The sequence below is a fragment of the Oryza sativa genome, chromosome 1, assembly GCF_034140825.1.
Source record: "Oryza sativa Japonica Group chromosome 1, ASM3414082v1".
NCBI classification, from domain to species: Eukaryota; Viridiplantae; Streptophyta; class Magnoliopsida; order Poales; family Poaceae; genus Oryza; species Oryza sativa.
Window position 1 is genome coordinate 21,764,282 of NC_089035.1, and position 27,386 is coordinate 21,791,667.

The 27,386-nt window shown below is 50.3% G+C and overlaps 1 protein-coding gene and 1 pseudogene across 13 annotated transcripts; one reads left to right on the plus strand and one right to left on the minus strand.

The window, feature by feature from the left end:
- The first annotated feature begins 1,199 nt into the window (after positions 1-1,199).
- LOC4324682 (pentatricopeptide repeat-containing protein At1g10910, chloroplastic) lies at positions 1,200-8,905 on the plus strand. 13 transcript variants are annotated; one of them, XM_066305880.1, is made up of 13 exons: positions 1,200-1,560; positions 1,765-1,849; positions 1,936-2,199; positions 2,295-2,597; positions 3,472-3,576; positions 3,693-3,792; positions 5,391-5,710; positions 5,960-6,136; positions 6,209-6,337; positions 6,628-6,863; positions 6,954-6,972; positions 7,117-7,208; positions 8,551-8,905. In XM_066305880.1, the coding sequence occupies exons 1-10, from the start codon at positions 1,319-1,321 to the stop codon at positions 6,853-6,855; spliced, it is 1,953 nt and encodes a 650-aa protein (XP_066161977.1). In that variant the 5' UTR covers positions 1,200-1,318; the 3' UTR covers positions 6,856-6,863; positions 6,954-6,972; positions 7,117-7,208; positions 8,551-8,905. The 13 variants fall into 13 exon arrangements, with proteins under 13 accessions (XP_066161977.1, XP_066161981.1, XP_066161986.1 ...); XM_066305884.1 differs by having other exon boundaries at positions 7,121-7,208; XM_066305889.1 differs by having other exon boundaries at positions 2,379-2,597.
- A 17,598-nt stretch (positions 8,906-26,503) lies between these two features.
- Positions 26,504-27,386, minus strand: LOC136356353 (uncharacterized; annotated as a pseudogene).

Below are 27,386 nucleotides of genomic sequence, written 5' to 3' on the forward strand. Positions count from 1 at the left end.
TTGTACCTTTGTCCTGAGTAGAAGCGAGCAATGATCAGCCACTTAGATTTCATCTCCTCCACCTCTTCACCAAGGTCCACATCCAAGACATCGTCATCTTCCTCTTCACCATCAGTTAGCTTCTTTTTGAAAAGCACCATGGCGCTCGACAAACCCTGATCTAGGTTGCCATGATGATCATCCAAGCCCTCACCAATTGGATCCAAGTTTTCGCCTTGGTTTATCCCGTCAGCCCCCGAAACCATAGCCTCGGATCTATTCTCCTTCGATGCCATTGATCCAAACTCAGAACAGCCGCCGCAGTATGTACCTCCAAAACCCTAAACTTCCCGACGGCTTCGGGCAGGCAGAAACCTCACTGGAATCCCCTTAGTCGCCCCCACCGTCAGGAAGAGAAAAGTTTGTGGAAGAAAACAGACCACCACCGTCAAGACGAGTTGCAACAAACTAGGGTTTGCAGCCGGAGAGTCAACAGGAAAACGTCGATACCAGGCCCAAGACCACAGGTCAAGTCCCAGTCAAAAACAGAATTAGATCCGCTCCCGTATACAATACGTAGCGGTAATCAACTCAAGAAAACAAACCAAACCAATCACGAGCGGATCAACACAGATCAAGCATATTGGATCCGGCCATAAACCCTAAAATCGCCCAGCTCTCGCCCTCCGTGAAAATCAGCATTTGGGGTTTTTAGAATATCTATACATTTGTTGATAAATTTTCTTCTAAACATTTGTAAAATGTAAATACAATACAATAATAGTTGTAATTATATTATAACTTACACATAATTACAACGTAACTGGTATATAACTTTTATGTAATTTTGAAATCTTTAAATTTGCTTAAAGATTCATGCAAGAGGAGATGAAAAAAGTCACAGCACGCACACAAGCGAGAGGATTTGGTCTCTTAGACCTCCGCTTGGCGAAAATAGCATGATATCACAAAATTTTTGAAAGTTGCATTCAACTTGTATATTGTAGTTATATACAAGTTACGATGTAATTACATTACGATTGCACTATATTTATATCCATCGAATTTTTGGGAGAAAAAAATATTGGCAAATACTCTTATATGCTGTAGCAAAAACTGTTGTCTTTATACCAATATTATTAAGGTCGGGCCGGGGAAATATTCCACGTGGATCGGGCCCGGTATCCCTCCATAAGCCCAGTCCCGCGCTTCCCAAATACAAGCAAGCCCAGAAGGGGAAAACAATCCCCCGATTCCCTCCGCCTCGGGGCCCTATCCCAATTCCCAACGGACGAGACGCGTCGCGCCGCGAACACAGCAGCGCCCCGCCGGCGGCGAGATGGAGGCCGCCGCGTCGCTGCCGCTCCCCGCCTCCCGCTTCCTCTCCCCTCCTCCTCATCCAACGCCAGCGGCGGCGGCGGCGGCGGCGTGCTGCTCCCGACGGAACATCTCCTGCGCCCGCGCCGCCCCCCGGGCGCTGGAAGCCCCGCAGGCCTCGAGGCCGCCACCGCGGCCGTCGCCTCGGCGCAGCGCCGTCGCGGAGGTCAAGGCCGCCCCCGACCCCGTCGCCGCACTCACCAGGTGCGCCGCCCACTATATGCTTCTCCGTAGCTCTATCGGAGCATTCTACATTTTCGTCTTCGTAGTAGTAATTCGCGCGAATTGGATATATCGAAACGTGGATTCAGAGGGAGGAACAAGAGAAACTGAGGTGTTGGGGTAGGATTATTGTTGCTCGATTTGGAGTTGTTAGTTCTGCGAATTCTGACCTTTGATGCTGTACAGGTTCGAGGATGTGCTGCAGACACAGGACTGCAACATAATCCTGCGCCACTACGGTGAAACCAGGCGCTGGGATGAGCTATCTAAGGTAGTCTTCAGTGGTTGTCAAGTTCAATCAGGCGAGTGGAGATTGATGGGACTAGTGAGGCATGAGTAGTCTGAACTTTGTTTCAGGTCTTCGGGTGGATGCAGGAGCACGACATGCTCAACATTGCGTCTTACAGCAGTTACTTCAAGTACCTTGGGTTGAGCCGCAACCCTGCCCGAGCGCTGCAAGTGTACGGTGCTATCCGAGAAAACCCGACAAGGATCCATGTCTCCGTTTGTAACTCGGTCCTCGGGTGCTTGGTGAAGAACGGGAGGTTCGATAGCAGCTTCAAGCTTTATGATGAGATGATACGAGAAGGTCTATCACCCGATCTGTTCACCTACAGTACCGTATGGGACTATGACCTTTTCTTTTTCTCTGATTAGCATTTAGTTTGGTACTTTGGTTGGTGTAGCATTTCAATTGTTTCTCTTGTCACTTCTAGCTTCTGTCAGGGTGCATGAAGTTGAAGCAGGGTTACACTAAGGCCATGGAATTAGTTAATGAGCTGAATTCCCGTGGTTTTCAGATGGATAGTGTAATATATGGCACTCTCCTGGCTATATGCGCGTCACATAACTGCTGCGAGAAGGCTGAGGAATATTTTCAGAAAATGAAGGACGAAGGACACAAGCCTAATCTATTCCATTATAGCTCTCTGTTGAATGCATATTCAGAAAATGCTAATTATGAAAAGGCTGATCTGTTGATGAAAGATTTGAGGTCCTCAGGGTTAACACCGAACAAGGTTTGCTTCTTATTCTTGTTATTTACTTCCTCTGTTTCACATTATAAGACATTTTGTTTTCTAATAGATTTATGCATGGATTCATATATGTACTTCATATGTGTCTAAATGCATATGGATGTTAGTGAATCTAGACGAAGAATGGAGAGGCCAAAACGTCTTATAATGTAGAACAGAGGGAGTATTAATTAACTCTGTTGCTGAGTTTTATGATTTGCAGGAGACCCCAGTCTTGTTATTTCACTTTTTGGTTATGGCAGTAGAATTGATTTCTCATTAGATATAATGCATACCTACACCACAGGTTGGATAGTTTGTTGCTATGGATGACTTGAAATGCTAGATAGCACATACAGGTTGTAGCTTGCATAGTATATGGTGTTGGTGTTTTGGTGCAAAAGTTGGTTTCTCCAGCTGCATAATTTATTTGGTACTAGTGCGGTAGTGCCTTCTAACTTCACCGCGTAATGTCTGTGAATGATGCCTGTCGATGTATATGAAAAACAAATACTGCCCTATGATAGCCATCAATAAGCACTAAACAAATGCCATGGTTGGAAAGAACATTCTCACACTAAGTAGAGAAAGCTTGCACATCAAATTCCATCAAAGTTGTGGTACCATGTTTACTTGCCGCTTGGCACGTGATGTATTGAATAGAGCTTTCGATAGCTTGGGTTAAGGTGGAATGTAGTGCTCCAGGATAAATTTTTTTTTTAAAAAGCCTCTTAAGTCTCCACATATCAACTATAACTACATGTTATCTTGATTGGTTGTTTCTTTACTGAACTTGCATATATTGCTCTTTGGTTGTTCACCGAAAATGTTCTGCTACTGTTGCCATTCTAATTTGTAAATTAAATTAAATTTGCAGGTTATACTCACCACTTTGTTAAAGGTGTATTCTAAAGGTGGTCTCTTTGAGAAGGCAAGGGAACTGCTAACTGAACTGGAAGCTTCAGGCTTCGCACAGGATGAGGTAAAATATTTGGTCTCACACAAAACAGCTGCTTCATATGCATGTATGAATGGCTCCTTTAATTGAACTTTATTCTGTCTTGTCATAATCCCTTAATCCTTTAATACTATGCCCAGATGCCTTACTGCATATTGATTGATGGCCTTGTCAAAGAACGGAAGATATGGGAAGCCATGATTCTATTTAATGATATGAAAGAAAAAGGTGTCAAATCTGGTAAGGTATCTAACAATGTAACAAATTGATGTGCCTCTATTGATACTATTCTGATTTTTTGTTGTAATTGGGAAAGTTCATGGAGCTAATTCCACGATTTTCCATTGACATAGCACATCTTCCGTTGATGCTACTGACAAACCAGCTTCATTCCATCCATGCCATTGCCATTAGGTTGCAAAATGACCAATTTTACCTTGCTCACCATTCCGATTTTTGGAATATAAATTACTGTAATTAAAATGAATACCTGAAAACTTGAAAATTAAAATTACCAAACCTTATAATTCGAAATTTAAAATGTTAGAATACACAAATATAAAAGTTTATTTTCAAAATTTTTAATATTTGTTCAGGTTCAACCTGATTTTAAAATTTGGATTGTAGGATTTAAAATTTGAGTTCTATTTTAAAAAGATTGGATTGCAATAAAATTTGAATTCTGAAAGGGAATATTAGTGTTTCTGCTGCTACTAGCATGATTTTACAATGTTGAGCAGGGCAAGTTGATCTTTTCCACCAATGTCACTCTAATGGGAGGAACACGGAGGCAATGGTGTGGAAGGAATGAAGTTGGCTTGTCAATGATTGGAATAGAAATGTGTTTTGTCGATGGAAAATCATGGAATTGGCTTCCTATTGATGGCATATAATGATGTTCAATATCTGGTTCCTAACAACACATTATCTGTTTACTGTATGCAAATTAGTGTGCAAAATCTATTGTGTGCTTTGTAACAGAAGATTTATTTTATGGTTACATTTATTTCTAATTTTGTTATGTAGCCTTTTAGTAAACAAAGAATCTTTTGTAGCATGCTCATTCCAGTCTAAAAAATGATTTGTGTTAGGCTTTTCAAAGTCAACATTACACAACTTTGAGCACCTAGCTCTTTAGCATAAATTAAAAAAGAGTAAATATCAATTAAAAAAGAGTAAATTTCACAAAACTACATGTTTTGTGGTTCAAGTTGCAGAAAACCACACACATTTTGACACTTGGCACTTAAGTACATATATTTTGGTTGTGTAGTTTCACAAAACCACACTATCGATAAATGGATTCACCTGCGAGATGACGTGGCTGTTTCACCTAGGACGAGGACATGACATCCTATTACCAGCCATCGCACGAAATTAATAGTATGCCACGTCGATGGAACAACCATGTCATCTCACCGGTGAATCCATTCATCGATAGTGTGGTTTTGTGAAACTAAACTACCAAAATATATGTACTTAAGTGCTAAGTGTCAAAATGTGTGTGGTTTTCTGCAATTTGAACCATAAAACATGTAGTTTTGTGAAATTTACTCATTAAAAAAAGAAGTTACATAAGTGAAATATAATGAAATCTCTAGTTTTGAAAAACTTGATTATGCTATTTTCATATACCTAACATTTATTTTTTTAATGATTTTTATGCTCAAAATTAACTTGTGTTGACTGGCATGATAAAACAACCTGTTTATGAAACTGGTGGGAGTAGTATGTTGATTTTTTTTCCCTGGAGTATTTTCTAGTGCTGCTGCCTGCTATTACCCAGAATTTGTGTCTTGTTGTCCTTGCCTAAGGAGCTTATCTTCTTATTTCTGCAGATGGCTATGCATTCAGTATCATGATATCAGCATTACATCGAGGTGGCTATCGTGAAGAGTCAAAACAACTTGCAAAAGAATTTGAGGCCAAGAATGCAACATATGATCTGGTTATGCTTAATACATCACTTCGTGCTTACTGCAGCACCAATGATATGGAAAGTGTAATGATCATGCTTAGGAAAATGGATGAATCGAACATATCGCCTGATGCTATCACATTTAATACCTTAATAAGGTACTTCTGCATGGCAAAGGTCTATCACCTAGCATACAAGACAATTCAAGATATGCATACAAAGGGCCATCAATTGAATGAGGTATGTTGCTTGTTGTGTATTTGACCGATTTAATATATCGCTGCTTAACTCTATGCTAGATTAAACCATGGTTACTACATATTTACATCCTTGGTAATTTCCGCTGATTGGAATTTGGACTACCTATTATTACATATGTGCAGAATAGAGTGGGTGAGAGTTGCACATTTCCTTGCAACATGCTTTGCATCAACTTTCAGTAATAGACAGTTTATATCAGTAACCAAAATTGCTATACATCTTCTCCAGGAGCTTTGTTCTGAGATAATGATGCAGCTAGGAGAAGCGGGTTTTCCTTCTGAAGCATTTTCTGTGTATAATATGTTGAGATATGGAAAGAGAACAGTGTGTAAATCTCTTCATGAGAAGGTTTTATGTATCTTAGTTCCAGCTGGACTTCTCAAGGATGCATACGTAGTTGTTAAGGTACTATACTTATGCAATTCAGTGTTGACATCTCTGTTGTTACCTTGTTCACTATGAATGCTATTTGAACAGGACAATTCCGAGTTCATATCTCGACGCTCGCTGGGGAATTTTGCTAGATCTTTCATGGCATCAGGCAACATAAATTTGATTAACGATGTTATGAAAGCAGTACACCGTTCAGGATGGCGTATTAGCCAGGTGACTGTTCTTTGCTTGCACTTTGTTATAGTTTGGAGTTGAAGTTGAAACCCCAGATTTCTGGATGTTCAAACTGGTAATTTTGTTTTTAGAGCTGACTAGGACAGAGGGATGCAAAAAAAAAAGTGATTGCCATAAGCTAGCTAAAAGAGTTCATTTGCACACCACATATTTTTAGTTCATGATATTTTCCTTTCTTTGTTCTTTGTCCTTTTCCATTTTTTGCTGGATGGTGTGCTAACTTACGTACTTACCCCTTCAAATGGTGGACACAACCATTACACACGCAGGATATCTTTGGGAAAGCAATTCAGCGATACATTCAGAAACCTGATAAGAAGCAGCTACTGCTTTGCCTCTTGGACTGGATGACTGGTCAAGGCTATTCTGTGGACTCATCATCAAGGAACTTGCTTTTGAGAAATGCCCAACTCTTTGGCCAAAAGCAACTTATAGCTGAAATCCTTTCCAAGCAGCAGGGAGCATCAAGGATCACAAGTCAAAGGCACCAAAAATAGTTGATAAGGTAGAATTCAATATATGTAAATTGTTCAGATTCATCCAAGAATATTCTTTAGTAAACCATTGTTGATGATCAGTGTTAACATGTTCGTAGGGATCGGTTAGATCATCAGGTAACAAGTTATTCACCCTCATCCTCATGTGTCCCAGGATCCAATCAAGATTCATCAGAATTACAGATCTGGTATTTCGTATGCATGTGGTGTAAAGCACCCATGTTATGTTGTAATGCCTGAGCTTGAGCTTGTCCATTTTAGTCAGGCTATTCAGGGTGAGATTCCACAAGAGCTGCAGATGGGACTAGTAAGTGGTAGGCAAGTCTTGCTCAAGACTGCAAACAGGCATACAAGTAAGTTCTCATTGCATTTCTTTACAGCAACATCAGAGAAAGTGTATATTGAGTTTGGTGTTTTGTGCAGTTAACACTATGAACCTTCTTGAAGGAACTAGTATGCTACATAGATCTGGAAACCTGAGCAGATTTCAAATTTTGTTGGTTGTACATACTTGTTTTTACGTGCCTTGAAACATGAAAGGAACAATTTGCTAAGGCGCTGAATAAGATGGATTGGCAAATATTCAATGGAACTCAGAGTCAGAGGTAGAACTTCAGTTTGGACAAATATGGTCGCAGTTTGTTTTCTTCGGTTTGGTGTCATCATGAAACCAAGTCTTGGTTCAGAACAAGGACCATGGGTTCACAAATACTGTTTTGGTATATGGCCCATGCAAACCTTCTACTATTTAATAAAAATGTTTTCAAATGTTTGTATAACCTGCTATGAAAAGTATACACTTCAAGTGTTGAAGCATTTTTTAACAATATGCAATGCATGCCACATAAAATCCATAAAGGGTCAGGGAGAATCACATTCTGTTGTAAAACCAACATATATGATTAACAGTAAACATATTTACATTATTACACGTCCTTTTGGCATTGCCTTAATTAAAAACTAACTCATCTATAATAGCATGTCATGGGATGCTACACCCAACAATTAGATAATGAGTGTGGCCATTGTCTAGCTAGCAGTTTTACTTAGAATGCAAGGTGTTGCTTTGAAGGTTCAACAATCCATACAGGCAGACTAAGGTATGGAAAGGGTGTACGGTGAGAAATCTTGAGTTTGGAGCAGAATAAGTCCAGTTACTGCTATTTTTTCCTATTTTCATTTTATGATCAGGAATGAGTCAATTGATCAATAAGCTGATATCCTTTTCTTTAGAAAATTATGTTCATAACATGCTGTTTTCTCCTTGCTTTGCTGAAAGAACCCTAAGCTTCATCTGGAGTCCAGCAATGCATGTGATACTGAACCTATTTAGAACCAGAGGATTCTAGTTACAATTAGATTAGCTATGCAAATTAAATTTTGGAACACCTTCTAGTTAAAAGCACTGCTATTGTAGGGGATTGCCATGTGAAATGATCCTTTTATTGTGTGTGACCTTATAACTTCTAATAGTACTGTAAAATGTATTATGGAGAGTTTTAAACTAAAATTACTTCATGGGTGTGGATCATTGGGTATCATTGTCGAGGTAAACTTGGATGTCAATTTGTTCTTTTGCTTGAAAAAACTCAGTTTTGGCCAATTCATACATTAAGACATCATTTTCGTAGATGCGTCTAAGGCAAGAATTGGCAGGCAGCGATGTAAAATAATAGCTGATTTTTTTTTTGTCAGATGAAATACTGGACCAGAGTATCTGCTAATTCACACGTCCCTTTCAATGTGAGATATTCTTTTCATGCTGCTAAGCTGAACGACAGAGGCTACTCTATGATTGTCCTCACACTAACTGCCAGTTACAAGATCTTTTGATTAAAATTATCCTATCAATTTGAGTCCACATATATTTCGATACATGTACATTAGATTCCTGCATATATGTATTAGTAGTATTTTAGCTTGTTAGTACAATCTTGTTGTCTACGGAGTACCTAGGTAACCTATAAAATTTTGTGCTGTGTATTTGTCCTCTATCTGATTCTCTGTGCTATGATCATCTGGTAATCAGTGGCTGTTCCAAGTTGTTCTACTCAGCTTCCTTCCAGTTCTTTGCACCCAGCCATCAACAGATAAGTTCGTTTCATCAGGACGAATTCTCTGTGTAGAAAATTATCGGCATATTTATTTGAGTGGGCCATCATTTCTGTGTCAGCAGGCAAGAATAGCTTCCAATAATCATGTTGGGTTTCTAATGCTGCAGGCATTATCTTGTCCTCTAGTAGTAGTTTTTTTTCCCCCTAAACAATCTATTTCATGCTGTTTGGACTTTGTACGGATGGGGGAAAATAAACTTAAGTTGCACTATGCCCCTACGCAATCAGGAACATTTTTTTTGTGATTATGGTTTTGACAAAAGTCATACTCCCAAATAAAAGGGCTAGCCATACTGCAGATACTTTTTTGGTATTTTTTATTTGAGAAGATTGTTCCATCTGCTCCCCCATTAGTGAATTCCTCAGCTTTGAAATAATCAAAAGAAAAGAAATCAAAGAATCCATCCATTTTTCAATTGGTCAGTGGTGACTTCCTGATCACGAGATAAGATAAACTATTAAGGCAAAAACATCTTTATCAAAGTAGTACAAATCACCAAAAGAAAATACTAACACATAGTAGTAGAACTGTAGAAGGTATGCACGGCAAAACAAAGAGAGAAGATTAGCATTAACAAACCAATAACAAAAGAGGCCGAAAGCAGGTAACAAGGGCAATTGCAATCAGCCATGGGCCCCATGCACGACAGCTCGTCCACTTCCCAACTTTTCCAAGGTCGGCTTCTTCTTCCTCCTCCTCACTTTGCCTGCCTATCTCAAAAGTTGGAGGAATCCAATCCAACCCTTCGTTCTCAGTTGCCGTCACGGTCTCCGTTCACTGTCACAATGGTCACTGTAATCAAGTGGGAGGAATCTCACAAGCAAACACCATCCATCCACGGAGATGAGATGAAAATACTATCCACTTCTTTGTGTGGCTGACCTGTGGGACCAGGTGGGTGTGCATTTACTCCTGGGGAGAATCTCAGCTTGGAAATTCTTCTTTTTCCTGTGACAGCAACATCCAATTAGTCACGAAATTAAGCAATTGGTATTATTATTACACTACTAGGACGTGCTTGATTATGCAACACTGTTGTGATTCCATCATGCTAAGCAGGTCAGTGAACAAAGCACGCAAGAGAGCTCGATCGTATATACGTCCTCCAATTGAATCACTCCTATCTTGTTCTTAATAGCTTCTTGAAGGCATATAGCACTCAATAATAGAGTATTGCGAAAGCGCTGAGGATAGAATCGAGTATTTGTCTTTTCTTTCAGAAAATAGAGTTTCAGTAACTCAAAGCTAGACGTTCAGTTCAACCCTTTACGTGTGAAATAACCACAAAACCCATGATTCTTTCAACTCTCAAATGGAGACAATTATCTTCTTGATTTTCTCAGGGAAATATCCATTATATTAAAAAAAAACTGATAGGGTTGTCTATTGGATCACCTAGGTTTAGATCTAGTCGGGTGGTTCTATTTGCAATGGATGAACAACAATAGATGAATGAACAAAGAGGGAGTGAGAGGATTTAGGGTTGTGACCAGTCGTTGTTGAGGAAGAGGAAGTCCGGCCGGCCATCGTCGTTGTCGTCGCGGGCTTGACGTGGACGGCGGCAACGATGTGCTCGGTTCCGATGGCGGTGATGCGGTTGCAGCAGCGACGGTGTCGACGACGAGGCGTGGCGCGGCGGTGGACTTCCCGTCACTGGCTGCGCCCCCTCGATCGGTTAGGGTTTATGGGGTGGAGTGGCGGCGGCGACGAACCTCGTTCCTTGTGTCGTTATGCCGTCCCGTCCTCCACCCCTCTTTATATGGCACAGTGTGACGGGGGCCCACCAGCCATTGGGCTGGGCGCCCCCGATCAGGGCGCGGGTCAAGGCCCCCTTGAGCCGTTGGGCTCAAGGGGAGGGAGATCCATCTAACATTCTCCCCCTTGATCTCACTATTTCCTTTAGCTTTTTCTATTCCATCACAGATTTACATATAGAGCATGTTTCATCATCACGGTTAATTACCGATGGATTCGACAGCCACTATACACATCTCTATTCAGAAACAGATACTTTAACTTTTGGGCCCTATAGTCCAGGATTCATAAGGCTTCCCTTAAAACCCATGCATGCTACATGTTCCTTGAACATGTTGGGAGGTAGGCCTTTCATGAGCGGATCCGCGAGCATCCTTTCTGTTCTTATGTGCTCGAGACTGATTGTTTGATCCTGGACTTTGTCTTTCACAACATAGTACTTTATGTCAATGTGTTTGGCAGCACCACTTGACTAATTGTTGTGAGAGTACATTACTGTGGGTTCTTTATCGCAGTATAACTTTAGTGGTTTCTCAATACTATCAACCACCTTTAAAACCGGGTATGAACTTCATTAGCCAGTTCACCTGCCCCGTAGCCTCATGGCATGCTATAAACTCGGCATACATGGTAGACCCTGCAGTGGTAGTCTGTTTTGAGCTTTTCCATGAAATAGCTCCTACTGCCAGGGTAAACATGTATCCCGATGTTAACTTTGTATTATCTTTTGCAAAGTCAGAATTCGAATACCCCACTATGTGGAGCGATTCTGATTTTCTGTAAGACAGCATAAGGCTTTTGTTCTTTGCAAATAATCTTTACTAATTCCAGTGTTCTAGGCCTGGATTACTTTGCAATCTGCCAAATAACCCGGTAACAAATGCCAAGTCAGGTCGTGTGCACACTTGAGCGTACTGTAGGCTTCCTACAGTTGACGCATATGGCTTTATTTTTATTTCATTGAGCTCATACTGATTTCTAGGACATTGTGATGCCCCATACTTTTCGCCTTTGACTATAGGAGCAGGTGTAGCACTGCATATGTACATATTGAATTTCTTCAACACCTTTTCTATATATATGCCTGACGGAGCTCGTGGCTCCTCACCGGGAGACCGCGCAGGCCCCCCTTTGCCGGTTCGGCCGGGGGCTTAGGGTGAGATCTCAAGCTCTCTCTGTATGTGGAAAGATTACTCGCCGGCAAGACACATGAGACATGGCGATGTATACAGGTTCGGGCCGCTGCGAAGCGTAATACCCTACTCCTGTGTTTTTGTGGATTTGTGTATGAATGAGCTACAAAGTGTGAGCCCACTTCTCCCCCGCTCTAGGCTCTAAATCTGGCAAGAATCAACCAACCCCTTCTTTATGGGCAAGGTCCTCCTTTTATACTTCAAGGGGATACCACATGCCCCCTTCTCTTTCTAAACTGGACTTTTCTTCTCTTTATGGACGGAGATTGGTGTGGTTGCTGTCCGAATGACACTCCGATGGGACAGCCCACACCTACCTCCACTCCCGGCGGAGACAGGCGCAACGTGGGATCGTGGCTGCCCGTTGCTGACGTGATCAGTGCCAGACCGGTCATTCTTGTCCACCACGTGTCAGTTTAACAACATGCATGTTTGCCCTTCTTTGTGTAACACCTTGCCTGTAATGGTTAGGATGAAGCCTGGTATATATCGATCGGGGTTAACGTGCCATCTCTGGGATGTAACACGCTAGCTCCAGCTGGGGACGAGTGCTTAGAAGCTCACACCTTGACGTGATGGGGCAAGGCGTGCGTCAGACCGCCTGTCGCCACCTAACTTGCGATTTGACCGGTCTGTGACTGGTCACAGACCGGATAATCGAGTGCACTGCACTGCACTCCGTGCGGCGTGACACGCTTAGCCGATGCGCAATAAATGCGGTTAGGTGAGCCCGGCTGTGCTCACCCAACCTACGTACATAGTGCAAACCCCTCAGGGGGTCGGGGCACCTCGGCCCTCGGGGTCGGGGCAAGCGCACCCCGACCCCCCCTCGGGGGAAATCAGGAGGAGGGCGGACACCTCACCCTCGGGCCCGACGTCCCCGAAGGTGCCAGGCCACGTGGGCGATTGTGTCTGCCTCAAGCCTCTGGTCATGATACTCCCGGTCCCATATCACCGACAGTAGCCCCCGGCGTTATGCCAGAGCAATTTCCCTTCCCAAGGGGAGCGGTCAGGTGTGACGCCACCCCTAAAGCCTGGTGACAGGTGGGACCGGTCTCCATAGTTGGGCAAAATACCCAACGGTCTCAATCCATGCATATTGGTATTGGTAACTTTGGTTGTCCATAATGGGTGGTCTATTCAAGACCGCCACATCACTTGAGCAGCGCGCGAATCTGGGTGAGCAGATTTGTCTCGCTTGGAGATACGGTAACGCCGCTTCGGTTGGCGAGCGTAATTAACGCGCGCACGATACAATCCGTTTCGATTGCCACAACCGCATATCCACTTCATGCGCCGTAAGCGGGCGAATGGGATTAGTGGAAGCGTGGGCACGGGAAACGAGGGAGCGAGATAGCGAGATACGAGGGAGCGAGGTAGTGGGCGCGAGAAACGAGGAGCCAGGCCCAGCGATGGCAAGGGTATAAAAGCATCGAGGAAAGGATTTGCTCCCTTCCTTTCGCCATTGTTCCTCTTGCCTTCGCCGCCTGAGCTCTAACTCTTTCTCTGCTACGCCCTACTTTCGCCACACGCGCTCGTTCCCAATCATCTCTTCCTCCACCGCCATGGCACGGGGCTCTGCTCTGCTCGACGGCAGTGTACTGCCGCCTTCCCGCATCGTGAACGAGAGGCACGCCGGACTGCCGCGCCGCTTCATGCCGGAGTCCGCCACCGGTCGGGAGATAGTGATGCTGGGCGAGGGGCGCCCGGCACCAGACTACCCGGGGTGGTCCATCTTCTTCCTCCCCTTCGCAATGGCTGGGCTGGTCCCGCCATTTTCTCATTTCTTCATGGATGTCCTGGAGTTCTACGATCTCCAGATGGCGCACCTCACCCCCAATGCGGTGATGACATTGGCCATCTTCGCACACCTGTGCGAGATGTTCATTGGGGTGCGCCCCTCTCTTCAGCTGTTCCAGTGGTTCTTCACCGTGCAGTCGGTGTCACCGCCGTCGGTGGTTGGCGGCTGCTACTTCCAGCCGCGGGGGCCGGTGTTGAACCGCTACATCCCCTGCGTCCTCCGCAAGAAGTGGGACGACTGGAAGAGCGACTGGTTCTACACCCCCCTCGCCGACGAAGCGCGCCTCCGACTTCCAAGCCAGCCCCCGGCGCAGGTCTCCAGCTGGCGGGCGCCGGTAGATCTGGGGGAGGAGTACGACGCCGTCCTCGACCGCCTGGCGGGCCTGCGATCCCAAGGGCTCACCGGGGCCATGGTGTACGGCGATTACCTCCGTCGCCGGATTGCGCCGCTCCAACGGCGCGCCCGGAGCGCCTGGGAGTACACTGGGCCTGAAGACTACATGCGGACCCACCAGGGAGCCAGATGGGATTGGGCTCCCGAGGACTTCAAGATCGTAGTCCAAAGGGTGCTGAATCTTAGCTCCGCGGAGGCGTCTCGCCTTCCTCAGGAGATCCTCCCCCTCTGCAGCGATCCCGACCGCGTCTCCATTCTAACCATTATGATGGGGGTCGGGGCCTCAGAGGAGAGAGCCCCTAAGGGCCACGACGGCGCGGGCGAGCGCCGCCGAGGGGAACAACCTGCCCCAGGAGGGGGTCGTGCTTCTGGGCCCCGCGTCGGGGGCTCGGGGAGCAGCCGCCCTGCCGACGCCCGGGGGAAGAGGAAGCTGGGAGGAACACCTCCCCCATCTCCTCCCCGAGGGGGCGGGGCGGCGCGTGCCAGCAGTCGGCGCCCGGAGGGGGCCGCGCCGACATCGCAGCCCGAGGGGGTGCGCAAGAAGAAGCGGCTCCGCAAGACGGGGGAGACGGAACCATGCCGGGGAAACCTGATTTCCCCTCCAAGGTGGTCATTCAACCGACCCCCTCGCAGGTTCGTCTCACTCTCATTGCAACCATCTTTCTCCAAAAAGAAGTTTTTTCTTGCTCACTTTGTTCGTCTTCTGGCTTTTCCTTCTGCTTCAGCGATGTCCCGTCGCATTCCTCCCGCCACCCCAAGTCCGGCCAGTCCGAGGCCGAAGATCCAGTGGCCGCAGAGGAGCGGAGGCGAGAGTCTGACCGGCGTGAAGCCGCAGCCCGCCTTCGGGAAGCTGAAGAGGCCGCCCGGGAGGCCGCCCGGGTTCGCCAAGCGGAGGAAGCTGCTCGGGAGGAGGCCGCCCGGGCTCGCCAAGCCGAAGAAGCTGCCCGGGAGGAGGCCACCCGGGCTCGCCAGGCTGAGGCGACAGCTGCTGCTGGCGCGTCGCTTGGGCCTACTCCCTCGGGCGGCCCTCAGGCGACATCCTCCGAGGCGGCTCGCGACGAGGCCGCGGGCGCATCGCCTGGGCCTACCTCACCGGGCGACGCCCAGGATCAAACGGGCCCGGGGGACATCCCCGAGCCCAGCGCATCCTCCGGGGGGCCAAGCCGCGTTGCCTTTTCTCCAAGGCGGCTCTTCTCCTCATCTTCTGTCGCCCCGCTGAGCGCCGAGCCCCTTCTGCAGGCCCTGGCCGCCGCAAACACCGCAGTGCTGGATGGGTTCAACACCCAAGTGGAGGCCCTGCGTGCAGAACGAGCGGAGCTCGAGGCCGCATGGGCGCGTGTTGAGGAGGGGCGGCGCTCGGTGGACGCCATGGTGGAGGTGGGCCGTAAGGCTCACCGCCGCCACATCTCGGAGCTTGAAGCCCGCAAGGCGGCGCTGGCGGAGATCGCCCGAGAGGTGGAGGAGGAGCGAGAGGCCGCCCTTGTCGCCACCACCGCGATGATTGAGGCGCAGGACTCCCTCCGCCTTCAACACGGGAGCTGGGAGGCGGAGCTGAAGAACAAGCTCGACGCCGCCCAAGGGGTTCTTGACTCCGCCGCTGCCCGAGCGCGGCGGGTAACAGAGACTGAAGCGGCGTCTCGGCGGCGCGAGGAGGCCCTTGAGTCCCGTGCCATGGCGCTGGAAGAACACGCCGGCACCGTGGAGAGGGGCTTGACGGACCGCGAGGCCGCCGCTGCTCTCCGGGAGGCGACGCTGGCGGCGCACGAGGCCGCCTGCGCCGAGGAGGAGTGCGCGCTCCGCCTCCGCGAGGACGCACTCGCGGAGCGGGAGCGAGCTCTCGAGGAGGCTGAGGCCACGGCCAAACGGCTGGCGGACAGCCTGTCCCTTCGCGAGGCGGCGCAGGAGGAGCAGGCGCGCCGCAATCTTGAATGCGTCCGCGCCGAGAGAGCCGCACTGGAGCAGCGGGCTGCTGACCTCGAGGCGCGGGAAAAGGAGCTGGACGCGAGGGCGCCTATCGGCGGGGCGGCTGCGGGCGAAAGCGACTTAGCCGCTCGCCTCGCGGCTGCCGAACACACCGTCGCTGACATGCAGCGCGCGCTGGATTCTTCCATCGGGGAGGCCGAGGCCCTCCGCTTGGCGGGCGAGATGGGGCCCGACATGCTTTGGGACTCGGTCTCCCGCATGGATCGCGCCGGTCGGCAAGCGGGCCTCTGGAAAGGCCAGACGAGGACGCGCCCTAGCAACCTGGAAGGCCTCGCTCCGCACCTCAACAGGATGGCCTGGGTCCTCGAACGACTCCCCGAGGAGCTCGAGAAGACCATCAAGTCATCCTCGAGGGACCTCGCCCGGGGGGCGGTCGAACTCGTGCTAGCGAGTTACCAGGCCCGGGACCCCGATTTCTCTCCCTGGATGGCGCTGGAGGAGTTCCCTCCCGGGACCGAGGACGACGCGCGCGCGCGCGTCCGGGATGCTGCCGACCATATCGTCGACGGCTTCGAGGGGTCGGCCCCTCTGCTCGCGTTCGCCCCCAGCTCCGACGAGGAGGGCGACGCCAGCGATGAGGATGACGGCGGCGACGAGGCCGGCGACCCGGGCGCATTGGAATGAGCCCCCAGGCCCCCGCCAATCTTCTTTTCTTTTTCTTTCTTCTAAGGCCTTCATGCCTCTTTTTTGTATAAATTAACTTAATCTGCAATCAGAAATGACGAAAAAAAAATTTTTGTGTTAGTTTTATTTTGCTATACATACACGATGAGGATGATCTGTGCCATGGTCCTTTCGCGCCTTAGCTTGAAATAAGGGCTCGTGCCCAAGTCCCGGTCCTCGAATGGCTCGGGTCGGGGCTAGTGCCTGGGGAGATCCGCATGTCGAGACTGGCCAGGCCGGGAACGTGGTGACCGAGGGGTATGGGTGACCCGATTGTGGGTTTTTGCCGGTTCCCCCCCGGAGTTCACCACGCCCCGGGGCACGGCTCGGTTCTGGGCCCCGTTTGGCGATTTTAGCTGACCGAACCGAGCCCCCGAGGGCAAGGTTGAGCACGAGTGACCTTATTTCAAGTTAAGATTCTTCAGAAGGAAAAACGGCACAGACACAACCTCTAGGAAATTGAAACTTCTTTTATTGAAATGCTGAAATAAGAAAAGTAAAGCTGTGCATGTGTGGTAGCCCCCGGCCAACCCTGCACACCCGAGGGGGGTGCGGGGTTGGCCCGAGCCAAAACCTGACACCCGACCCCCCCCTTCAGGGGTAGAAGCGACGAAGGTGTTCGATGTTCCACGGGTTCGGCAGTTCAGTGCCGTCGCCCGTGGCCAGCCGTACGGAGCCCGGCCGGGGGACGCCGATCACTCGATACGGACCCTCCCACATTGGTGAGAGCTTGCTCAGTCCAGCACGCGTTTGGACGCGGCGTAGGACGAGGTCGTCGACGCAGAGTGATCGGGCCCGGACGTGGCGCTGATGGTAGCGCCGCAGGCTCTGCTGGTAGCGCGCAGCTCGGAGGGCCGCGCGCCGCCTTCGTTCTTCCAAGTAGTCGAGGTCATCTCTACGAAGCTGATCTTGATCAGCCTCGCAGTACATGGTGGCCCGAGGAGACCTCAGGGTGAGCTCAGATGGGAGAACCGCTTCTGCGCCGTAGACGAGGAAGAAAGGCGTTTCCCCGGTCGCTCGGCTTGGTGTGGTTCGGTTCGCCCAGAGCACCGCTGGCAACTCCTCGATCCATGAATCGCCGTGCTTCTTGAGAATGTTGAAGGTCTTGGTTTTGAGGCCTTTAAGGATTTCTGCATTGGCGCGCTCCACTTGGCCATTGCTTCTGGGGTGGGCAGGTGAGGCGAAGCAGAGCTTGATGCCCATGTCTTCGCAGTAGTCGCCGAAGAGTTCACTAGTGAATTGGGTGCCATTATCCGTAATAATACGGTTAGGTACTCCAAAACGGGCCGTGATGCCCTTAATGAATTTAAGAGCAGAGTGCTTATCGATCTTGACAACCGGATAAGCCTCGGGCCACTTAGTGAACTTGTCGATCGCAACATACAGATACTCAAACCCGCCCGGGGCCCGTTTGAACGGTCCCAGGATATCAAGCCCCCAGACAGCAAATGGCCATGACAGTGGTATGATCTGCAGGGCCTGGGCCGGCTGATGGATTTGCTTGGCGTGAAACTGACACGCTCTGCATCGCCGGACCAGATCGACTGCGTCATTGAGAGCTGTCGGCCAATAAAATCCTTGACGAAAGGCCTTGCCAACCAGGGTACGCGAGGCGGAATGGGCTCCGCACTCGCCCTCATGGATATCAGCAAGAAGCTCAACGCCTTGTTCCTGAGGAATGCACTTCAGGAGGATTCCGTTAGCCGCGCGCCGATAGAGGGTCCCTTCTACCAACACGTAGCGTTTGGAAATGCGTTGTACGCGTTCACTCCCTTCGCGGTCCTCAGGTAGAGTCTTATCTGTGAGGTATGTTTGGATCTCAGAGATCCAAGCAATCAATCTAAGGGAGCTTGAAGCGCTCCCTTCGGGTCCCGAGGCCTGGACTCCGACGGGCCTCGGGGGCCGGTCAGGCGCATCCGTCTCCCCTAAGGGGTCGGGTCGCGCCGACGGCTGGGTAAGCCTTTCTTCAAAGGCGCCCGGTGGGGTCTGGGCTCGCGAGGACGCGAGCCGTGAGAGTTCGTCAGCTATCATGTTATCCCGTCTGGGCACATGCCGAAGCTCTATCCCGTCAAAATGGCGCTCCATACGCCGCACTTGGCGTACATAGGCGTCCATTTGCGGGTCAGAGCACCGGTACTCCTTACAGACCTGGTTAACGACCAGCTGGGAATCGCCTAACACCAGGAGACGGCGGATCCCCAGTCCGGCTGCCACCCTGAGTCCGGCAAGGAGTCCCTCGTACTCTGCCATATTATTGGTCGCTCGAAAGTCGAGGTGGACCAGATATCTAAGGACGTCTCCGGTCGGGGAGGTCAACGTGACCCCCGCACCGGCACCCTGGAGGGACAGAGAACCATCGAACTGCATTACCCAGTGGGTGGTGTGAGGCAGCTGCGAGGGGTTCGTGCTGGCCTCGGGGATTGAGACGGTCTCTGGAGCCGGGGTCCACTCTGCCACAAAATCGGCGAGGGCCTGGCTCTTGATAGCGTGGCGTGGTTCAAAGTGCAGATCGAATTCAGAAAGCTCGATTGCCCATTTTACCACCCGTCCTGTACCCTCTCGATTATGCAAGATTTGACCGAGGGGGTAAGACGTAACCACAGTGACCCTATGTGCCTGAAAATAATGGCGCAGTTTCCTCGAGGCCATCAGAATAGCGTAAAGCATCTTCTGGGCCTGAGGGTATCGGGTCTTAGCGTCCCGGAGGGCCTCACTAACAAAGTAGACAGGCCGCTGCACCCTTCGGTGGGGCCGATCCTCTCTGCTAGGGGCCGTATCCCCGGGGCGTTCTTCGTTCAAGTGGCCTTTCGGGGCGCACTTGTCTTCTGTGCCGATGACCTCGGGGTCGGAGGATGAAAGGGGCGGCCTTCCCTCGGTGGCCTCGGGGCCGTCCTGGGGGTCGGGGGCTCCTGGCATCGTCGGACAAGCGGGCAAAGGGCCAACTCCGGTCGTCAGGGGCCTCTGGCCTCCGTTCGGCTCGGGGGCCTCTTCTCCCTGCTCTTTCCCGGGTCGAGTCAGCACAGGGTTAGCCTCGGGGTCAAAGGGCGTTAAGTGCGGCCTTCCCGCAGTGGCCTTGGGGCCCTCCTGAGGGTCGGGGGCACCTAGCACCGTCTGACAAGCGGGCGGAGGGCCGACTCCGGTCGTCGGGGGCCTTAGGCCACCGTTCGACTCGGGGGCCTCTCCTCCCTGCCTGCTCCCGGGCCTAGTCGGCACAGAGTGGGGGTGCGCAGAATGAGGATTGTCCTCATCGCGCTCCACAACCAACGCTGCACTAACTACTTGGGGGGTCGCCGCTAAGTAAAGTAGCAGGGGCTCATTTGGCTCCGGGGCGACTAGAACCGGGGGAGAGCTGAGATATGCCTTTAACTGAGTGAGGGCATGTTCAGCTTCCTCCGTCCAAGTAAACGGCCCCGAGCGCTTGAGGAGCTTAAACAAGGGTAGCGCCTTCTCTCCCAGCCTTGATATGAAACGACTTAGGGCGGCCATGCAACCGGTGACGCATTGCACATCCCTAAGTTTGCTGGGGGGGCGCATCCGCTCGATAGCTCGAATCTTCTCGGGGTTGGCCTCAATGCCTCGGGCAGAGACCAAGAACCCGAGAAGCTTGCCCGCAGGTACACCAAACACACACTTATCGGGGTTCAGCTTTATGCGGGCGGAGCGGAGGTTCTCAAAAGTTTCCGCTAGATCTGAAAGTAAAGTTTCTTGGTTGCGCGTTTTTACAACCAAGTCATCGACATACGCCTCAACATTACGTCCTATTTGGCTACCCAAAGAAATTCGAGTAGTACGCTGAAAAGTAGGACCTGCATTCTTTAACCCGAAGGGCATTGATGTATAACAATAGGTTCCTACGGGGGTAATGAACGCAGTTTTTTCCTCATCCTCCCTAGCCATGCGAATCTGATGGTAACCAGAGTATGCATCTAGAAAACACAAAAGGTCGCACCCCGCAGTGGAGTCGACGATCTGATCTATGCGAGGCAGGGGGTAAGGATCCTTAGGACATGCCTTGTTAAGGTCGGTGTAGTCGATGCACATCCGAAGCTTGCCGTTCGCCTTGGGAACGACCACCGGGTTCGCCAGCCACTCCGGATGGATGACCTCACGGATGAACCCGGCCTCCAAAAGTCTAGCCACCTCCTCGCGGATGAAGGCTTGACGTTCCGGGGCTTGCCGCCGCACTTTCTGCCGGACCGGCCTTGCGCCCGGCCGCACGGCGAGACGGTGCTCAATCACCTCCCTGGGGACCCCGGGCATGTCCGCTGGTCTCCATGCGAAGACGTCAGCGTTTGCCCGCAGGAAGGAGACGAGCGCGTCTTCCTATTTGCCATCCAGAAGACCACCGATCCGTGTGGTCTTGGATGGGCCGTCGCCCAAGGCAACCTCCTTGACCGGGACCTCGTCGCATGTGGCCATCCGCTGCCTCGGGGCGGTGGGGGCAGAGGGGCCAAGCCTCTCGTCACCACCCTCGGGCTTGGACGCAGCAGCGAGACGGTCAGCGCGCTGCTCCATGCAAGCGAGCGCGACTTTAAGATCGCCATGGACAGAGATGGGGCCACCGGGGCCCGGCATCTTCATCTGGAGGTAGGCGTAGTGGACCGCCGCCATGAACTTCACCAACGCGGGTCTCCCTAGGACCGCGTTGTAGGGCAGACTGAGATCCGCCACATCGAAGTTCACCCGCTCCGTGCGGAAGTTGGCGGGTCCACCGAAGGTGACCGGTAGGTCGATGTGACCTAATGGCCACGTGTGCCCCGGCGTCACACCGATGATCGGTTGAGACGGCTGGAGCACCATCCCCGGGGCCTTGATAGCATCAAAGGCCGCGGGGGAAAGAATGTTGAGAGCCGCTCCTCCATCTATGAGGACACGTCCCAACTTCACGTTGCAGATGGTGGGGGAAACCACCATCGCAACCTGCCCTCCCCGGGCAATGCACGGTGGGTGGTCGGTCTGGTCGAAAGTGAGAGCGACCTCCGACCACCGCGCCCGACGCATCGCCTCATGGGTAGGGGCCATGGCCAGAAGCTCTCGCTTCATAGCCTTGAAGCTCCGGCGAGAGACGTGAGCACATGCTCCTCCATCGACGGTGGCAATGGTGGCCCCAGGTTCTTGGAAACCTAGGTCATCATCACCATCATCAATGTCAACAGCGGGGGCCTTCTGCTTAGCCTCACTTCGCCGTTTGCCGGAAGGAACCGCCGGGGACTTGCCCTCACGGCGTTCCTGCCTCCTGTCCTCCTCCCACTTCCTCGTTCGCTCAGCCAAATTTTTGACTGCGCGACAGTCCACGAGATCGTGGAGGGAGGTGTTGTGGACGGAGCACCACCTGCCGGCGGGGCGCTCCTTGCTGGGAGTACCAGCCTCTTTCTTTTTGTCGCTCGCAGGCCTCCCCTTTCGGGTGGCCCGCGGAGCGCCCTCGACGGCGAGGACATGACCCTCGTCGCCGGAACGGTCCGACCTCTTCTTCCTCCTCCTGTCACGCCGCCCTGTCTGAGCGGCGGATCCGGGGGCGGCCGAAGCTGCCACTCCGGAACCGGAGGAGTTCCATGTCCACGCTTCCTCCTTACGAGCCACTCGGTCCGCGAGCTGAAAAAGCTCCGCGGTAGTCTGGGGCTCTTTGGAAGCGATCTTTTCGAGCATGCGGTTGTGCCGCACGCCCCCCCTGAACGCGTAGATCACCGCGTGTGCAGGGATGCATGGTATAGTATTGCGGACTTGGCAAAACCGCTGAATGTACGAGCGAAGCGACTCATCATCGCCTCGCTGTACTGCATGCAAGTCCGCTTCTTCGCCTGGGCGCGGATATGTGCCTTGGAAGTTCATGGTGAACTGTTGGCACAAATCTTCCCAGGAGTGGACCGACGCGGGTGGCAGGTTCATTAGCCAACCCCGCGCCTGTCCTTTTAGGGCCATGGGAAAGAAGTTCGCCATGACCCTGTCGTCACCCCCAGCGGCCTCGATCCCGGTCGTATAGACCTGGAGAAACTCGGTGGGGTTGACGCTCCCATCGTACTTCTCGGTGATGGTGGGCCGGAACCTTGGGGGCCAACGGACATTCCGAAGACTCGCCACAAAGGCTCTACAGCCAACACCACCAGCCGGAGGCACGGAGGGCTGGTCCTCACGTCCATGTCGAGGTGACACTCTGGACGAGGAGGCACCCTCCGTTGCACGGGGGGTACGCCGGCTACTACGCCGGCGCTCGATGTTGAGGCGGGCATCCGGCTCCCCATGCTGATCCTCCCGAGTCGAAGGTGTCGACGAGGGAGTAGCAACCGAATGACGTGCAGCCGCCGCCGCTCGCCGCGCCCTCCGCCTTGACGACACGGAGCCGGTGGTAGCGGCGCCGGAGGTCTTGGTGGTGGCGGACCGTCCACCAGCACCCAGGCGCTGCTGTGCCGTCATGACCAAGTTGGCCACGTCTTCCAGCCATCGTTGGGCTGGAGACTCCGGGTCATGGACGACAGGCGGGTGTCGTAGGAGCGCGCCAGCAGCCTGAAGCGCACCCTGAGGCGTGCTGCCGTCGCCGTAGACGAGGAGGCGACGCTCCCCATCTCGCCGTTCTCCTGCATCACCTGCGACTGGTGATGCCACGGATTTGTCGACCCTCTCAAGCGCCTCCCCCTGCTTAGGGCTTTGGCGCGGAGGAGGTGGGGGAGTACGAGCTCGACGGCGTGGATTCGGCTCCCCGTCGTCGCCGCTCACACTTGGAGAGAGGTCGTGCGCTTTTCCTTGCTCGGCCATTAGGCTGAACAAGAAAAAGTTGGCGCACACGGAAGAGTCTGAGAGCTCAGAAAACACACGCTGAGCCCCCTACCTGGCGCGCCAGATGACGGAGCTCGTGGCTCCTCACCGGGAGACCGCGCAGGCCCCCCTTTGCCGGTTCGGCCGGGGGCTTAGGGTGAGATCTCAAGCTCTCTCTGTATGTGGAAAGATTACTCGCCGGCAAGACACATGAGACATGGCGATGTATACAGGTTCGGGCCGCTGCGAAGCGTAATACCCTACTCCTGTGTTTTTGTGGATTTGTGTATGAATGAGCTACAAAGTGTGAGCCCACTTCTCCCCCGCTCTAGGCTCTAAATCTGGCAAGAATCAACCAACCCCTTCTTTATGGGCAAGGTCCTCCTTTTATACTTCAAGGGGATACCACATGCCCCCTTCTCTTTCTAAACTGGACTTTTCTTCTCTTTATGGACGGAGATTGGTGTGGTTGCTGTCCGAATGACACTCCGATGGGACAGCCCACACCTACCTCCACTCCCGGCGGAGACAGGCGCAACGTGGGATCGTGGCTGCCCGTTGCTGACGTGATCAGTGCCAGACCGGTCATTCTTGTCCACCACGTGTCAGTTTAACAACATGCATGTTTGCCCTTCTTTGTGTAACACCTTGCCTGTAATGGTTAGGATGAAGCCTGGTATATATCGATCGGGGTTAACGTGCCATCTCTGGGATGTAACACGCTAGCTCCAGCTGGGGACGAGTGCTTAGAAGCTCACACCTTGACGTGATGGGGCAAGGCGTGCGTCAGACCGCCTGTCGCCACCTAACTTGCGATTTGACCGGTCTGTGACTGGTCACAGACCGGATAATCGAGTGCACTGCACTGCACTCCGTGCGGCGTGACACGCTTAGCCGATGCGCAATAAATGCGGTTAGGTGAGCCCGGCTGTGCTCACCCAACCTACGTACATAGTGCAAACCCCTCAGGGGGTCGGGGCACCTCGGCCCTCGGGGTCGGGGCAAGCGCACCCCGACCCCCCCTCGGGGGAAATCAGGAGGAGGGCGGACACCTCACCCTCGGGCCCGACGTCCCCGAAGGTGCCAGGCCACGTGGGCGATTGTGTCTGCCTCAAGCCTCTGGTCATGATACTCCCGGTCCCATATCACCGACAATGCCTTTTGAGAAAATCCCAATGCATACTTTGTTCTATTTCGGTGAATCTCTACGCCCAAAACATATGAAGCCTCACCGAGGTCTTTCATGTCAAAGTTTGAGGACAAGAATTTCTTTATTTCCTGCAGTAGATTGACATCACTACTAGCCAGTAGAACGTCATCTACATACAGAATTAGGAAAATGAGTCTCCCATTCTTAACTTTGAATCAATACAGTTGTCCTCTACATTCTCTTGAAAACCCAAATTTCTTTATTGTTCCATCAAACTTTAAGTAGCATTGTCTCGAAGCTTTGCTTTAACCCATAAATGGATCTCTTTATACGGCATCCCATATTTTCGTTTCATTTCATGACGAAACCTTTCGGTTGTGCCATGTATACTTTTTTTCTTCAAATCACCATTTAGAAATTCCGTTTTTACATCCATCTGATGTAATTCCAAATCATAATGTGCCACTAGTGCCATTATAATCATAAAGGAATCTTTACAAGAGACTGGAGAAAAGTCTCATTGTAATCAATGCCTTCTCTTTGCGTGAAAACTCTTGCCACAAGTCACACTTTAAACTTTTCTATATTCCCTCTGGAGTCATATTTGGTTTTGTAGACCCATTTACAGCCTACTGTTTTGGCTCCTTTAGGAATTTCTTCTAAATCCCAGACATCATTTAATTTCATTGATTTCATTTCATCTTTCATGGCTTCTCATGGCCTCTTCATATGAGATGGGATCATCCTCCATATGCGACTCTTTCAGGCCTTCTAGGGGCCTCCTATTCTGGCACATTATCTGTTTGAGGCTGTTGCAGCTCCTCCTCTGATGTGGCAATAATTTCTGTTGAATCCTGTAGAACAGGTTCCTCACTTTCATTCATTGTTGCCACAGGAGAGATAACAACAGGTGTTGGTACCGCAACGGCATGCATTGCTGGCACAACATTAGCAGGTAGAGAGAAGAAAGGTTCCTGAGTCGACGGAGCGGGTACAGACACCCGCCTCTCCTCAAGATCAATTTCTCGAATTACCGAGCTCCCCCTAATCATTTCGTCTTCCAAGAAGACGGCGTGTCTCGTTTCTACAAACTTTGTATAACTGTTTGGACAGTAGAAACGATGACCCTTTGATCTTTCAGAATAGCCAATAAAATGGCAGCTTACTGTTTTGGGTTAAATACTTTATCCTTTGCAGGACTTCCCCACACACGGAGGATCCATAGCTCATACGGTGTTTTGGGCACCGATGCATTCTATACATTGTATGCATCGTTCTAAAACTGAGAACTCCAATGGAGGAAGAACTACATTCTTAACCAGTCTCTCAATTCTCCCCCTCGAAATATGGCATAAACAACAGTGCCATAATTTCGATGAGACATCAGAAGTTCGCTTTTCTTTTCTTTTGTCAACGAGGACACAACATTCACATTCTCAGAAAGAGATAACAAATAAAGCTGATCTTGCAACACAAGACCAATACATTCATTATTATACCATAGTTCACATTTGCCATTTCATATCTATCAGAATCCAATTTGGATACACTTATTATCAAGTTTCTTTGCAAAGAATGGACATAAAAACATCTGGAAGTAAAAGTGTGAAGCCATTCGCGAGTTCTAGGCGAAAATCTCCAACAGCTTCAACTTTTGCTTCAACTCCATTGGCAACTCTAATAGATCTTTCACTTCTTTGCGTAGTCCTCATTGAATGGAATCCCTTTAAACAATTACACACATGAATAGTTGCTCCAGAATAAATCCACCATGTGGATCTAGAATAACCAATCATAATGAGATTCTTTACAAATGTAATAATGTTCTCACCTTTCTTTGCCATGATCACTGTCAGGAAGTCAGGATGATCTTTCTTGGAATGTCTTGTCTTCTTACAGTGTAGACACTGATCTTGTCTCAACTGTAAACTGTTGTTTCTGAGGCAGATGCTGAGGCTGTTTTTCTTTTGAGGAGGGTGACCTGTGGCTCTTTTCCTTGTTATCTTTGACAAGGTTAATGGAGTCACCATTGGTCTCTTTGTGTCTTTCCTCCTCTTGCACACAATTAGAGATGAGCTCTTCAATATTCCAATTCTCTGTACTTATTTTGTAGTTGACAACAAGGTTGTCAAAGTTCTTTGGCAATGAGGACAAAACCAGATGGACCAGAAAGTCATCTGAGATGCCCAAATCTTTTTGCTTCAATTTGGAAGCCATGTTGCTCATCCTAAGAATGTGGTCTTTTACACCACCTCCATGGTACCTCTCTGTAACAAGCTGCTTTATCAGCTGTGTCGCATAAAACTTTGAAGAACCAGTAAACTGGCTCTTTATACTTTCGAGGTATTTAGAGACAGTGTCATACTCTGGGATTGAGCCCAATATGGTTGGCTCAATCGTGTTCTTTACCGCAGCCAAACAATTCTTGTTGGCTGAAGACCATTTCGCATGCTCTATGTCATACGACATGATGAGGCAAGCATTGTCCCTCTCTCTCTTTTGCCATTTAGCATCTGACTCTTTTTCACCTCTGAAAATTTCAGCAGGTTCTATAGGACATGGGGTAGTCAACACCCAGTCCACCTCTCCCAAGATAAAGGCAAGGTCGAGTTCTCTTTTCCATTCTTCGTAGTTATCTCCTTTCAGGGTCGGAATATCTTTAATGTAACCCATCAAGGAGTAGCCACCTGAGATAATCATGTATTGTGAGAACAAAATTAACATTAAA

Bases quoted from the DNA above. Each gene is read 5' to 3' on its own strand.
- LOC4324682 (XM_066305853.1), top strand. From the start codon at position 1,319: ATGGAGGCCGCCGCGTCGCTGCCGCTCCCCGCCTCCCGCTTCCTCTCC. The intron at 3,793-5,390 runs GTAAGGTATCTA...TTATTTCTGCAG, and splicing joins AGAAAAAGGTGTCAAATCTG to ATGGCTATGCATTCAGTATC. The intron at 6,137-6,208 runs GTACTATACTTA...CTATTTGAACAG, and splicing joins ATGCATACGTAGTTGTTAAG to GACAATTCCGAGTTCATATC.